The sequence below is a fragment of the Gymnodraco acuticeps genome, unplaced genomic scaffold, assembly GCF_902827175.1.
Source record: "Gymnodraco acuticeps unplaced genomic scaffold, fGymAcu1.1, whole genome shotgun sequence".
Taxonomy (NCBI): domain Eukaryota; kingdom Metazoa; phylum Chordata; class Actinopteri; order Perciformes; family Bathydraconidae; genus Gymnodraco; species Gymnodraco acuticeps.
The window spans coordinates 275294-290378 of NW_022990928.1; the positions used below are offsets into that span (position 1 = coordinate 275294).

At 38.4% G+C, this 15085-nt stretch overlaps 1 protein-coding gene across 3 annotated transcripts; it reads right to left on the bottom strand.

The window, feature by feature from the left end:
• Positions 1-1525: 1525 nt before the first annotated feature.
• On the bottom strand, positions 1526-13673 carry LOC117558139 (calsenilin-like). 3 transcript variants are annotated; one of them, XM_034234147.1, is made up of 10 exons: positions 13587-13673; positions 11115-11289; positions 9263-9265; positions 4030-4154; positions 2974-3043; positions 2800-2870; positions 2613-2720; positions 2429-2533; positions 2077-2139; positions 1526-1988 (listed from the first exon to the last, which is right to left on the bottom strand). In XM_034234147.1, the coding sequence occupies exons 1-10, from the start codon at positions 13590-13592 to the stop codon at positions 1941-1943; spliced, it is 774 nt and encodes a 257-aa protein (XP_034090038.1). In that variant the 5' UTR covers positions 13593-13673; the 3' UTR covers positions 1526-1940. The 3 variants fall into 3 exon arrangements, with proteins under 3 accessions (XP_034090038.1, XP_034090037.1, XP_034090039.1); XM_034234146.1 differs by lacking the exon at positions 9263-9265 and adding an exon at positions 9509-9513 and having other exon boundaries at positions 4030-4155; XM_034234148.1 differs by lacking the exons at positions 9263-9265; positions 11115-11289; positions 13587-13673 and adding an exon at positions 5672-7451.
• Between the last annotated feature and the right edge of the window lie 1412 nt (positions 13674-15085).

Sequence of the window (15085 nt, forward strand, 5' to 3'; positions counted from 1 at the left end):
CCCCCGCGATTCAAAGTAACGTCAACGTAGCTGTAATTTATGCTTTGCTTATATGCTCGCATAACTTGGAAGTTTACTGACATTTACTTACCTTGTTTACCTGGCTCAAGTGGTGGCTCTGGGGTTGTTGTGTGAGCCACCACTTGAGAATTGTCGTCTTTTTTAAGAAAAAATGTTCTTATGTCCATCTTCAAAAACTCTGAGTCCGACTGACAGTTTATTTTAAACATTATCACTGCTCACAGGATAGGTACCTGTCAGCCAATAAGACAGATGTTTGTTTCCATTCAACTCTCTGGTTGGTCTGGTGTCTTGCCTCTGTTGCATTCACTGAACACGGGAAATTACAATCCTGCCGTCCTCTCTTGTGTCATGATGAGGTTCAGGTAAAGCACGGTTAATGTATTAATATTGTTGACTCAATAATATAATACATGACTTTGAGAGTAGGCAATCTAGGCATATTAACACAATTATTTAAACATACTTATCACGGCGACGGTGTACTGAGATTATTTATTTTTTTCATTTTTTCTTCTTCATTTTTTTCATTTTTGCTAGGGGGCCCCTTAGTGGCTGTGGGGCCCTAAGCGGCCGCTTATGTCACTTAATGGGTCGGGCCGGCTCTGCATAGTAGTGTTTGATATTAGGACAGTGAATCATTATCTCAACTGTAACAGGAGCCTAGTCAGACTTTGCTTTGCAGATTGAATATTGCTAGAAAAATGAATGGTTGGTTTCCCAAAAAAAACATACCTAAATCCTCTCAAAAAGATGTCCGCCTAATCATAACTAGCTGAACTATAACACACGTAAACAATACAGAGTCATTCATTCATTTGACTGTTGAAAGCATAGGACATCTGACTTAAACTTTTAACCATAAAAGAATGAAGAAGGAAGGAAGAGTTGCATCTTGAGTCTTCACAGTTTCTTAGTTTGAAAATAAATAAAACAATTCTGTACTTTTGCTGTGTTAATCGTCCACCAAGGACCCTGAAATAGATCACATGAGCACTTAATTGAATAACTGGGAAAATCAATGTGCATACAAATAGAGAATTGGTCAAACACGCAGAAGAAGTTCAACAGCCAGCAGGGTTTAACCATTTAACATTTTCTTTAGGAAATACCAAGACTGTGATGCTAGACAGAAGTATGAGAGCAACACAGGACTTTGAATAAGGAAGATGATTGTTCAGAAAAAACCGAAACGCTAAAAATAGTGGGAATTTGTTTCAGGATAAAATCAAAGAACGTCTGACTTGGACAATTTGTTCATTATCTTGTGTACAAAGGATTGACTCATTTGATTTGTTTTTGCATGTAGCATGGAAGCAGGAAGTTGCATAGTACTTCGTTTTATTGATGTTTTGCAGCCGAACATTTACATAACTTCAAATATAAGACGTCTGATGTAATCATGGCAAGATGTTGAGTTGTGCAAGACTGTTTATTCTGTAAATAATTAAGCCCCGCTTGCACACATCCCTGCTGTGTGTGTCGTGAAGATATTCAGTAGATCTTTCAGAATGTGAAGGTAGTTTATTTATTTCAGCAGGTTTTGCATCAACATGTCAATGACAGGGTCACATTTAGGACACAACAATCTGTAGAACTCAAACATAAATATACTTTTTGTTTGTCTTCAATGTAGTTTGCATCACATGCTTTGTTGGGCATTCACTCATGCTCATCTGGTATGGTGACTTTTTTCACATTCCCTTCATGTACATAAAAACAATTGTCATGCAAAAAAACGCTTGTGGTGATTTCTGCACACTTCTCTGCATAGAACAGTTGGACGGGAAAAGTAATAGTTGTTTCCACTGTGTGTTAAAATGAGTCAAATATGTTGCATGACCTGGTTTACCCTTTCCAGGAAGGATGAAGTTATTTCATTTGCAGCTGGAAGCGCTTTACTGATCCCCGTCTCTAAACTAGATGACGTTCTCAAAGAGCTGCATGGAAGCCATAATGTTTTCATCCTATTGAGAAACAAAAGCACATGGAAGAGAAAATGTGTTTGTTTGTTTGAAAGCTGCATGAACTCACTCAGTTTGACCAGAGTTTTACCTTTTGACAGGTTTCTATGAACTCATCAATAGTCACCACGCCGTCTCTGTTCCGATCCATTTTCTGAAAAATGTCAGACATGGAAAGGAAATATTGCACAATTAATCAAGTGTAAAATGATATTTATCTAAAGTACAACAGTGTGTCACAACATGATAATGATGATCTGTGGTTTTAAAAGAGGTCCAGCCTTCAGAATGATTAAACAAACGGCTTTGTGTTATTGAGAGAGTGTCACTGGTCAAAAACCCTACAGTATACAGGTTCATTGACACACACTGTGACTTGATACAGTATAGGCCTACTGGATGTATTTACATTATTAAGCTTTGTGGCTGCATAGATAACAAACCTGGAAGAATCTCTCCACATGCTCATATGGAGAATCATCCCGTACACTGGGTAAGGTATATCGGCCCATCATGTCATAAATTGACGTCATTATTGCCATCATTTCCTGCAGGAAACCAGAGACACAGACAGAAATGAAGACCCTTCAACACATTTTGCTTTGTTTTCCTGTTTGTTGAAGTTACCTCTTTTGTAACGTAGCCATCTTTGTTGATGTCGTACAGGTTGAACGCCCATCGAAGTTTCTCTGTGACAGAGCCTCTTAGCAACACAGACAGTCCTATCACAAAGTCCTGTAAAAACAATAAGACGTATTATTATAACCTCTCTTTTTGGTTTCTTCCACAAATATTCAGTCAGTGGTGCACTCACCTCAAACCGGATGGAGCCACTTCTGTCCATATCAAATGCTTGGAACAAGAAATGTGCATACGTGGTTGCGTCTGAGAACATAAAATGAATATACAATACACTTAAGAAAGATACTAGTTGTATACTGAGAATCAGATGCTTATATAACACCAGTTTATTAAATGAATACTGTACCTCCTTGAGGGAAGAACTGAGAGTAAATGCTTTTGAACGTTTCCTCATCCACCAGCCCACTGGGACATTCCTGTGGAAGGAAATAAACATTGACATAATTGAAGTCAGAGCGTACACTATTAATAATGAATTATATTTGAAATTACAGTTAGAGTTATGTAATAACAAGAATAACAGACAATAATGGTTCATTAATGGCATTCTATGTATTCTCCTGTGCAGTATCAGCCCCTGCCTGAAATGCAGATCTAATGTATGGCCACTGGAGGGCATAAATAACTTACAAAAACGTCACTATTTATGGAAAATCTCTATGGGGCCCTTGGTGCTTTTTTTGCAAAATAAATACCCACAATGCAGATTACTTCAGCAATGAAAAGCCTTAAGGCACATGTGTAAACTCTGGTGAGACAATTCCTTAAGTAAATCAAGGTACATGCAAGTAGTGCATGTAAAGGAAACAGTAACAGCCAGACAGAGAACATTAGATTTTGAAACTAAAATCTCTTAAAATGGCATTTTCCCATTAGATTTAACTTAGCAGAGCACCCAGAGCAAGTCCCCCTGTAGATATTTCATTACAGTTTCTTTACTCTGAAGGTCTCTTACCATTATGTGACGTTAAGGGCTCAGGAACGTGAACACATTTGTTTATATTTAATTAAAGTCTGATTTGTTAACATTAGCTTGCACTCTTCTTCTTCTCTTAAAGGCACATAAATCGTCACTAACTGTCGATTCATTACCCATTGTTTTGTCAACAACATTTTGTGGATAGCCTGACAAGTGGAGATTTATAGTAGCAGCATATTAATCCTAATTGTTTGGGAAATATGTTAAATAACCACATATGGGTAATTATTGGGGCATCCACATCATTTTGGCCTCATATATGGTGTAATGTAAATATAAATGTGTCTGCAAGCTTTATTCTGGTCAATGATTGATCCGTCTCAACTAGACCCCTGAGCCACCGTTACTATTAACAGTTTTCGTTAAGATGAAGGCTCGTCCTCTCTAATCAGATCCACTAGCGCTGACTGATTGTTTTCATACATTTTTAAAGCCTCTGTAGAGCGACTGGAGCTCCTTCCTGGTGAACTGTGTCTGGGCCTGGAGCTGATCGAGGCCCTCGGGCTGGTGACGCACCATGGAGAGTTCAAGTTCTCCGTCACAGCTGTCTGTCAGTGGGACACAGAGAAAATAGGGGGTGGGGTGGGAAATAAGGGGAAGAAAAAAAGAAGGAGGAAACAGGGGAAGGACAAGAAAGAAAAACCACAAAGGACAGGGAGGAGAGGAGTTGAAAATACTAGAAAATCATAATAGATGGGAGGCAAAATATAAGTACAGAACATAACTCAAAATGCTCACCATCTGTACAGACCACATAGAAATTCGAAAAAAATAAAGAGGGATATGTAAGACAAGGAAGTGGGTAAGAGATACAAAACAAAGTAGTTAGAAGAATGTACAGTATTGCTTAAATATGATAAAAACACACCAGTGGTGTAAAATATTTAGGGACATTTTTTGATAAAGAAGATGACAAATATATTAGTTAGAGGAGCGTCTACTGTAGCTTGGAAAAATGAGGGTAGTTAGAGGAAATAAGCATGAAATACGATTGAAGTGGTGGAAGCAGTTCAAGGAATTGTTGACATCTTGGCTGTGTCCAAAATAACCCCCTCTTTCACTAAACCTCTTATTCCTTCATAATAACCACTCGTTTATGTACCGTATAGTATGGAATACATTGAGATTTTTTTACACAAATAAATATCATTTTGTGCCTGTAATTGACAAGTGTGCTACTGCATAAACTTCAACACACATTTTAACAAGAAATTGTTCTTAAATCTACATTTCTGCTATAAAAAAGGGGGGATTAATCATGAAGAAATAAGGCTGCCACAGGAAATACACAGACATACAATCTACATCTTTATGGTTACTTTTTTGTGACAATTCTGACATTTGGATAAATAAATGGACAGTAGAGAGGGATTTCAGACACACCCTCTGACTTGCTTTATAATCACAGGTTTGACTAATTAACATTGGTAAAAATTCTGCAACATCACCTGAATACAAGGCAGCCATAATTCATATTAGTAACACCGTGTTTGACAAGTCTTCCAAAAGGGAATATGCATTATTCTATCAGCCAAAGGGACAGTTCATTTAGATAACAAATGAAGGGAAAGAAGTTTACAAAAGATAGCTGGGATTAAAATGAAAACCTTATTGATAATACCAGAATGAACACCTCAAGAAGTACTACTCACCATCTTTAAAGAAAGCACAACACAAAAGTTGACCAGCAAGAGATGGTGATGAAGAAAATGAAAGGGGGAAGAAGAAACTGTTAATGCTTAATCTCTAAAAGTGACACAAATATACCAACACAGTGAACACATTTAAAAAACAACAACATTATTAAGGTGAACATGCTATTATGTACGCTGAAAGAGTTTGTGGTTGCCTCAAATGTCCCAGGAGTAACAATTACAGCAACAACAAATATTTCTATATCCTTTATCCTTTCTTTTTGAAATCCATAATCCATATCCCTTTGATATTTTACAGCTGCCTTATGTGACTGCACTCACTTATAATTTAGCACCACAACAAAACAACTGGAAAGTTTATACGATTTTTCTTCTTCAGAAAATCCCATGCAAAGGTCTCAACGTCTTACCTTCGAGTGACAAGGGCTCCCAAACTCCAAACTGTTTGAGCACGACATAAAACAGCCCGATAACAACAGCAATGGCAATTACTTCCATGCCATCCATTCCCATTGTTGCCTTGCATTAGATACCGCCTGTGCAAAAGCCCTCTTAAAAAAACTTGATGTCAACTTCCTCCTGCCACGTCAGGGCTCTTGTCCAGGATCACTTAAAAGAAACCCCTGACTTCAACCACTGACCAATAAAGCAACAAATAGAATCCTCATTTGCCTGCAGAGCATCCTCGTTTGGATTAAAAGTCTGTCATGTGTGCAGAAAAATTACAATCATAGTGTTAATCGACTTCAATTATCCAAAGCTTTCCAAAAAATCCAACAGCTGGTGTTTTACCTCCTGGATAGTTCATTTTAGGATCTGTCCAACAACTCCATCAACTCAGGGGCTCCACCCCACACTCACTCCATCTCCTCTCTGTCCTGATCTGTGTGTTTGAGTGTGTGTGTTGGAGGTTCGTAGGGGCAGGAGGGGGTTGCTACTGAAGGAATTTCTTTGCTAATAGTCCCTGATTGACAGTCTGTATTTGCTCAGTCATTTCAAGGATGCAAAGCTGTAAAACCAAGCATTGATCCACATCCGCTGATGGCTAGGATATGAACAGCACTTATAAAGAAGGAGCCGGCCCTGCCCTGTGTGGCGCTGCTTGTTTCTCCTACGTCAACCAGCCGCACAACATAGTCAATAACTCAGCAGGATTCACTTAAAGACGAAAAAAAACGGTGACTGTTAAACCGGTGCTTTGTTTACGACACTGTAGTTAAGCAAAGGGCAGTTACATCTGTGCTGAACGATGAGCTGCACACCTTTGAGGTCAATAAGAAGCCTCTGTAAAATGCTCCTTTCATGCTTCCATGTTGTATTATTGTGTGCCGCCGGAGGACAATGTAAGTGTTTGAGAATAGTTCACAGCTGATGACTCTGCACAACATAATGGACTCAGTTCAAGTAGGAAAGGGGGGTGGAGGGCAAATCAATTGTTGAGAGATAAATATTAAGAAGAGGGAGAGAAGGCAGGCCAGAAATGCATTTTGATTGCTGCCGATGGTTTATGTAAATAGCCTTGTACTTAATGTCTGAGTCAAACAGCTACGGTGCACTGATGAACTGGGATGGTGCAATTTCCAAAAAAACCAAACACATTTGGCCGCTGCACACCACAAGAGCAGTGTAACAGCTGTATTTCAGAGGGAGATTTGATGTCGTAGTGCGTGATTGTTTGTGTTCTTTTGATAAAAATTGTGTGTCATAAATCAAACAAGTTCCTATGTTGCGTATATGGAAGAATAGTACTCAATCGTCAATAAATCAGCCTACTAAAATACATTTTACAAAATAATAGCCTTCATTTTTCCCTAATATGCTTGATTTTGCCTTACACGAGTCAGAGGATTTAAACTGTGGTGATTGATCGTCTAGCTAACTAGTTATCCTTTACTTACAAACATAGATTTTTAGAAAGTGTTTTTGATGTGTTGGTTAATCCTACCTCGACGGAGGAAACGAACTCGGCCATTAGAGAACATGCAAGATGTATGAGCTAATGTGGGAACTGGCCTAACATAAACAATAAGGCAGCAGTATAATGTTTAATGCACCCTAAGTGCTGATCTACCCCCGTTCTCATATTAAATACAGCGAGGTGGCTTAAGCATGCAGAGATGCAGACAGTGCATCAGTTTCCCCCTCAGGCTTTAATGACTGAGGAGAGAGCATTACAGCTCAGAGCCTCAGCTCATCCATCAAACACGTCACAGGTTCTCCTCTCAGGAAGAAACACCCGAAGCGTCGCTCTCTCACAGCCTCTTTCTTAGTGCATGCTTTTAGCTTTTTTATTGATTTGTATGTATTTTCTTTGTCAAAAAGTGCTTTACATTGCATTTTTTTTAAGGGGGATTACACCCAGTTGTTTTTTACTTTTTGTTTATTGAATCGTTTTTTTCCATACTTTGCTCAATATACAAACTCATTTCTAACTTTTAAGTAAATAAGTTAAAACAAAAACGAAGAAACTTGCCTTTAAATTCAAGAGAAGTTTTTTGATGTAAATGAAAGGAAATAAATAAATAAAATAATAATGATGTTGCCCAGGTTTTATTAAACTTCCAATTGCCTTGTCAAACATAGTTTCAAAATGTGCATTGCTATCACTAATGACCTGATTCTGAAGAACTATAAATGAAATGGTAACCTCCATGCTAAATGCCATTGTAAAGCAGCATTTCCATCATCAGGTGGACATATTACCATACATTTTCTTTTAACAGTAAATAAGATTTGACAGAAAGCGCACAATCTTTACACTCTCTTTAAGCTGACCTCTAGCTTCCTCTCTAATACACATATTAAATAGAACATGTGTAGGAGATGGAGCAGCAGCCACCATGAGAATGTATTACTAACATATTTGGCTCTTTCACACATTCCTGCAGAGAAAAGACATCTCCAACCCTGTAACAAACAAAGAAACTTCTCACAAATAAACGACATGCTTTTATTATTTCTGTAAGATCGTCTCACTCTTGAGTTATAAGAGAGATTTTAAATCCCCCTTTAGACTGAAGTCTTTAAAACAACAACAACAAACCAGTTCAAGCTGGATTGTAAAGGTGTAGAGGGTTTGATAATGTTTATTGTTGAGGTTAACTCTAGTAGTAACAAACTTCTAACCAAAAGTAGATACAAAAGACACATAAGGAATTTCCCAGGTTGTCATGAATAAAATCCTAAGGGCTTGTAACAACTTGTACAACATTAAAGGTCACTTATTGTGCAAAATCCACTGTTCATGTATTTTATATATAAACATGTCCCCCCTCTGTGCTAAGAGATTCGGAAAGCTTCAGTAAAAAAAGATCCCCTCTCTTTTTTTCCTGATCCATTTTTATAAAAACCTGTCTGAAAATGAGCTGATCAGATTTTGGCCACTTTGTGATGTCATAATGATTTTTTGGGTTGTGCAACCATTAGCCAATCACCAACCAAGGTAACACCTTATCACCTGAATCTCCTCCTAGAGCACCATTGTGTTCTTTTAAAACCAAACACATCACAAAGGGGCGTGGCCAGCAGCAGCTCATTAGTATTTAAAGCTAGACACCGAATCAGCTCTTTTGAAACAGGGCTGAAACAGAGGGGTTTATGGGATGCTACAACGCATGATCTGTTAGGTATTTCAGCCAAACACTTCAGAGACATGTTTTGTATATATCAGAGAACTATAATATATTTTTGAAAAAGAGTATAATAGAGGGCCTTTAAAGTTAAAGTCCTAAAGCTGTAAATACAGCTATATATAGCCTACAGTATGTGATGGCAAAGTGAATACAAAAGTTCAACATCCTCTGCTAATCCTATGTGCTGCAGTTCTCACTCGCAAAATCAGAGAAACAATAATGTATGAATCACGTTTTAACATTACACAGCAATTCCATATTTTCCTGCACAATCTTATAACTATTAAGAATTGTTGTTGCATATTTTGCACTTGCATATATCATATTGTTGTGCATGATACATCAAGGCTTGCGAGAGTGAGTGCAGACCATCTTGTCTTTTGTCGAACACTCAGGTGATACCATGTCTACACACCAGTAGATGGCGATCAAGTTGCTTTAAAGTTAAGGAGATATGCTTTAACACTTAAAGGTGGGGTACACTTTTTGTTATATTCCATGGAATGCTCTTAACATCTTGATAGCAATGATTATATTAAATGCTTTGACAATAAATACATTAAAAAAACGTCATCTGTGGAAGCCGTGGTAGGCCTACTGTAAAAAGCACGACCAATCATCTGAGCCGGCCCGGCTAAAATAACTGGATGGCCTACCTCCCTGTCAGCCTTTCCATCTGTGCACAAACGTATCTCGTGCCCTCATTGGTCATGTGCGCGTGCGTGTGTGTTGGAGGAGGGGCTCTGGAAGGAAGTCTGAAGGAAATGGCAGATTTTTTTCGGCTGCGTATTTTCAAATTCTAGCGCACTCGAGCTGGTTTCTCCAAAATTACATACCCCACCTTTAACACATTATTTCCTTTTAAAACGTAACCAATGGTCTAATGGTTTCATATAATATTGAGAGTGAGAATACATATACAGTATATTTTGGTTTTGTTTATGTATCCTGTAAATATAATGTATAATGTCCTTGTTTTATGTTTCATGTGGAACCTATATGCTGCAGGTCTCCCTTGAAAAATAGATCTATGATCTCAATGGGACCAATCTCGTTAAATAAAAGTTTGAAATGAAATGTTTGAGCAGAAGTTGAACTTTATTCCAACTACAGATATATTTTAAAACCTCATAACTAAAAATCAAGACAAGTTTTCTGCTCCAAATTAGAGCTGAACACAGTGTTATGATTCAAGTTTGAGTGGATGGTTTGTCAGCCCCCAGAGTATTAGTCCTGCTCTGTTTTCATTAGTGTCCTGTCAGAGGCATGGCTCTGTGTGCCGGCAGAGAGAGAAGTCAGCAGTAAACGAGTCTGGATAACAAACAGCAGTCCTTTCTGGAAAACACCAGCGGAGACATTCTGCCGGCTCATCACTGTGTTTGTTAACCAGGCTGATCAAAGATCAGAGGGGAAATTAATCACTATTTGTATGAATTTTAATTAGGGATTTGAGGTTATGGAAATGTATCGGGGGTTGTGATAAAAACACATTTGCAATAAGAGGAATGGGGTTATTATCGTTATCTGGATAATCATGAATATCCTCACGAGTGCCTTGTGAGCAATTGAGCCTGATTTAGGAAAAACAAACGAACGCAATGTTGATATTTAACATTACCTTTTTTACTCAGGGGCACCTTATGAATACCTAAGTTAAGAAAGGTTTGATGATTGCTTTTCACAACATAATTCATGACATGAGATAGTCCTAATTTAAAATTAGGAAATGATGTGATATTGTTTGGACATATTGCAGAAAGGAATGAATGTCCCTGCTGTCAAAAGTAAGCACAGAGTCAACATACTGTTTTTGTTGGATAAACCAAGAAAAAACAACAGTACTTTATATATCTTTATACGTCTTTATATATACAGTATATGGTCTGTGTGTGTATCTGTGCATGTGTGATAGGAAAGAGAGGGATAAGGAGCATAAGATAAAGATAATGAATATGTAGTGGATTCAACTAAATTCTTTGACGCAGAATCAGAGGTAAGAATGAAAGCAGCTAGCTACATTCATTGACTGAAGGGAAGCATAAACAGTGAACAGAGGACGTGAACATACACAAAATATGTTGTAGATGCTCTAAAATGCATGTATTCTGCAGAGCAGGTGAATGAAGACCTGTCCTCTTTCTTTATATCCCTCCTCGGGTCCCACTTTCCCTGCTGTCACATGATCATGCACACATGTTTGTGTAAGCCTTTGTGTGTGTACCTGGCCCTTGTTGCGTGGTGCTGGCAATGATCCACTTGACGAGACAACAATTCATCAGAGATTTGCGTGTGAGCCGTGGTCTCTGCCACTTGGAGCCCTCTGTCTGTCCACCAGGGTTCGGGTCCTTCCCGTTGGCGTCAGGCAGCAGGCCGCCATCCACTGCCTTCCCATCTGCCTGGGGAAACACAGAGGAAGGTTAGTTTCTTTCTATAGCACATACTGTATCATACACAAGACATGCTTTACATAAGCATTAACACACAAAGAAGACAATTCATTTAAGAAATAGGAGGTAGCTTAACATCACGAGGCAAACGCCCGACCACATTGTCAATCTTTTTTCTCTTTTCTTAATCCGTTTATTTGTCTCTTCAAGAGGTTAAGAAGTGAGTATGTAGAGAGAGCTACTATCTGGGGATAGGCTATGCCCATCTGGTATCCTATTTGAATATGAAAGGATGCCAGAGCATCGAGAAATGTCGCTCAATAATTCACACTCCTTAAAACTGCATCAATAAAAGAGATGGCTGCCACAGTGAGGTGAAAGATGACGAGTGAAACACTAAGTGATACTTGATGGACCCTCTGTCTATAAGAACACACACAGTTTAGCATAAACCTGTCAACAAAGTTATACAATATCAGTCAAACTAAATCATCTTTTGATTTTCTGTGACTGCGTGTTGAGTAACTGCTGTAAAAGATCTGAGGAAGAGGAGGATTTGGGGTCTTAACATCCAGAGCGCTGCATTATTCAAAGAAGTGAAGCCATGTGAGCAGAGCAGGGAGACGCTGCCTGAGATCATTAGTGTGAACGCTGCAGGCAAGAGTCCTCCACTGATCATCACATATGCATCACACACACACACACACACACACACACACACACACACACACACACACACACACACACACACACACACACACACACACACACACACACACACACACACACACACACACACACACACACACACACACACACACACACACACACACACACACACACACACACACACACAACAAAAATGGCAAGAACATTTATTTGTAACTATTAAATAATATAAAGCAATATATAGCTCAACAAAGTGTTATCACTTAGGGTTATTGGTCAAAACCTCAACAGAACTCCATTCATAAAACACACTGAGTTTTATATTGACAATCTGCCCTGAAGGTCGCTTTACATGAAGTGAATCTGCACTATATAATTATATTTAAAGTTTGAAATCTCCAGTTTCCTCAAGTCCTAAGTAAATTCATTTGGAGTTACTTGTTTTCGAGTGCTTTAATTGTATGCTACTTTATACTTCACATTATTATCATTTTTTAATTTAACCTTTATTTATACAGGTGTAAAATTTCATTGAGACACAAGGTCTCATTTTCAAGAGAGACCTGTTCAGTGGTAACACTACCACACAAAGTTACAGACAGGACACTAAACACAGAGGCAACACTCAAATACAACACCGTAAAAAAAGTAGTCATTGAAATCCATATACAGCAGTCAGATATAGCAGGTGCAAACACCCACAGATGATTTCTCCAGCTTTTTAAAAATGAGTTTAAAATCCGTGATGGGTATCAAAGTGGTCAGCTTAAGTTCCTGCTGAAGTGTGTTCCAGGTCGAGGGGGCAGAGTATGATATGGCTTTTTTCCCAAGCACCGTGCGTACTGAGGGGACGGACAGAGTGATGTAATGTTGAGATCGTAGTCTGTACTGTTTGTGTGATATGTAAGTGGATATGTAGAGGGGCAGCAGTCCAAGCATAGCGGTATAGATGAGTTTGTACCAATGCAGTGATCTGCGCATTGATAGTGATGTCCAGTTGACTAAAGCGTACAGCGTGCAATGGTGTGTGAGGGGTTTACAGTTGGTTATGAACCTCAGAGCCCCTTGGGAAACAGCGTCCAGCAGATGAAGGGAGTGAGCTGAGGCGTTCACATAGACACTACATTTCAGAGGGTAATGTTATATTTTTAAATAAGAGCATATGAAGTTATCTACTAGAAAATAGAAACACTGCTTACGTTACGGCAATGATAATAATAATAAAGTCATCCAAATAGTATAAAATATACATGAACATTGAAGGGGGCTATTTTGCATCATTTTTTACTTTTGATTATATTTTTGTTTTTTATTTAAAAGACATTTCCAATGCAAATGCATGATTTTTACTTTGACTATTTTTGTATTGCATAGTCTACAGTGTACATACCTAAAGTAATTGAAAGTATTTCTTTCTCCAATGAAAATCTCTCAAAGTATGATCCAAAGCTTTTGTTTTCTCTTGTTCATTAATTGTTAGGTCTTTCTGTTGTTGATACATTATCAAGTACAAGTATCCCAGTGAGTAAACTACAAAGTACCGTAGCTATAAGAACACAAAACAATAAACCACATTCAGCATGCTAGTTTTCACAGCAATTATCCTTTTAAAGCATATTAATAAGGGATCATTGTACCTGCATTGCGTTTGGATGTGTGTTGCTGTTTGTGCAGAGTGATCTCGCTGCAATCTTCCTCGCTCGCGCTCCTCAGACGAAGTGATCAGCAGCAGCAGCAGCAGGGAGACGGAGAGACACAGTAATCTGGAGGAGGAGCAGAGCGTCTCCGAGTGCTGCGCTCACACTGCGAGACTAAACAACAATATTAAAAAACACAGCTACAGATGAACAAACAAACCTGATGTATCTAAGGATGAAAACACAATTCAGTCAGTGGTGGGCAGAGTCGCGATCCTCAACAATGTATGTATGTAGCGTCAGAGGGACTGAGGTGTGATGAGGTGTTCACATCGTGACACATTATTATTAGAAATGCCAGACAGATAATATAACCTGCAGTGATGGTGTGCGAGTCCAAACTCAGACAGGCAGGCGCTAACAGTGTGACTCTGAGGAAATTAAAACATGATTGCTGTGTTTCATGGCTCTGCTTTGCTTTCTGTGTGATCCTGCACAGATATGATATTAATAATAACAAAACAAGAGGATTCATATATTATCAAATCAAATCAAGTTTTATTTATATAGCACATTTATAAACGATTTTTGGTCGAGCCAATTATGAGACGTACAGTCCCATTGACAGACACGGACATCTTGCATCTAGTTTATTCTAAGTGGAAGAACTGTAAACGTTCTACTAGGACAAGGTATACAGAATTTGCAACAGTGTGTAATCATGCAAATCTGTATTTTCTACAATTGCAGCATTCATTAAGTACAATTCAGAAACAAATCTTCCCTAACAGTCTTATTAAGTATTTTTAAGTACCATTGCAGTTATATCAGTGCATAAAATATCAATATTACAATATATTTTAATGTTACAATAAACATAAATGGTGATAGTCTCTCCAATTGAATAACAAGCTGCATGTAGGTTTGATATGTGGAACCACAGAGTGTAAATGGCATCATGCTGCACAACTCCTGTGATTAGACTTTTAAATGTGACATTAGCCCAGTCAGAGCACACTTTGTCCTTTGCACCTGCATGTGGTTTCACATTAACTTGGAAGGAAGCTGCCTCCTGGCTGTGCCCAATAGCTGACTGACATTTAAACACATCTTCTCAAATGCTATGCAAGTCATGAGGAGGAAAGTGGCTTTTTATTGTGGGGGGGAATCTAACAGAAAGGAAACACCGAGATGAAGAAAAACAGGGAAAGAAACAGTTTGGTTATGGAGAGAATTACATTTGTTTTTCCTTTTGGTGTTTAGCAAAGTCTTCTTCCATTCTCATCAACCCTGCATTTTGCATGCTAGTGTGTGCTCTCAGTTGGAAAAGAGAGATAGAAACGGAAATAGGCTTCTCACGTTACTTGGAGGTTTAAGAAGAAAGATGTTCCTGAGGAGATGTTGTCCATCAAGACTACGTTTAAGTACAGTGTTTGTGGTGTGAAATATGACTTTTTCTGCCATCTTAATTATCTTAAAGTTTGACTGAATGATTCAAA

Bases quoted from the DNA above. Each gene is read 5' to 3' on its own strand.
- LOC117558139 (XM_034234146.1), bottom strand. The intron at 3,044-4,029 runs GTATGAAAACAA...TTCCTTCCACAG, and splicing joins TCTACAGAGGCTTTAAAAAT to GAATGTCCCAGTGGGCTGGT. The intron at 2,534-2,612 runs GTAACTTCAACA...GGTTTCCTGCAG, and splicing joins ATGGCTACGTTACAAAAGAG to GAAATGATGGCAATAATGAC.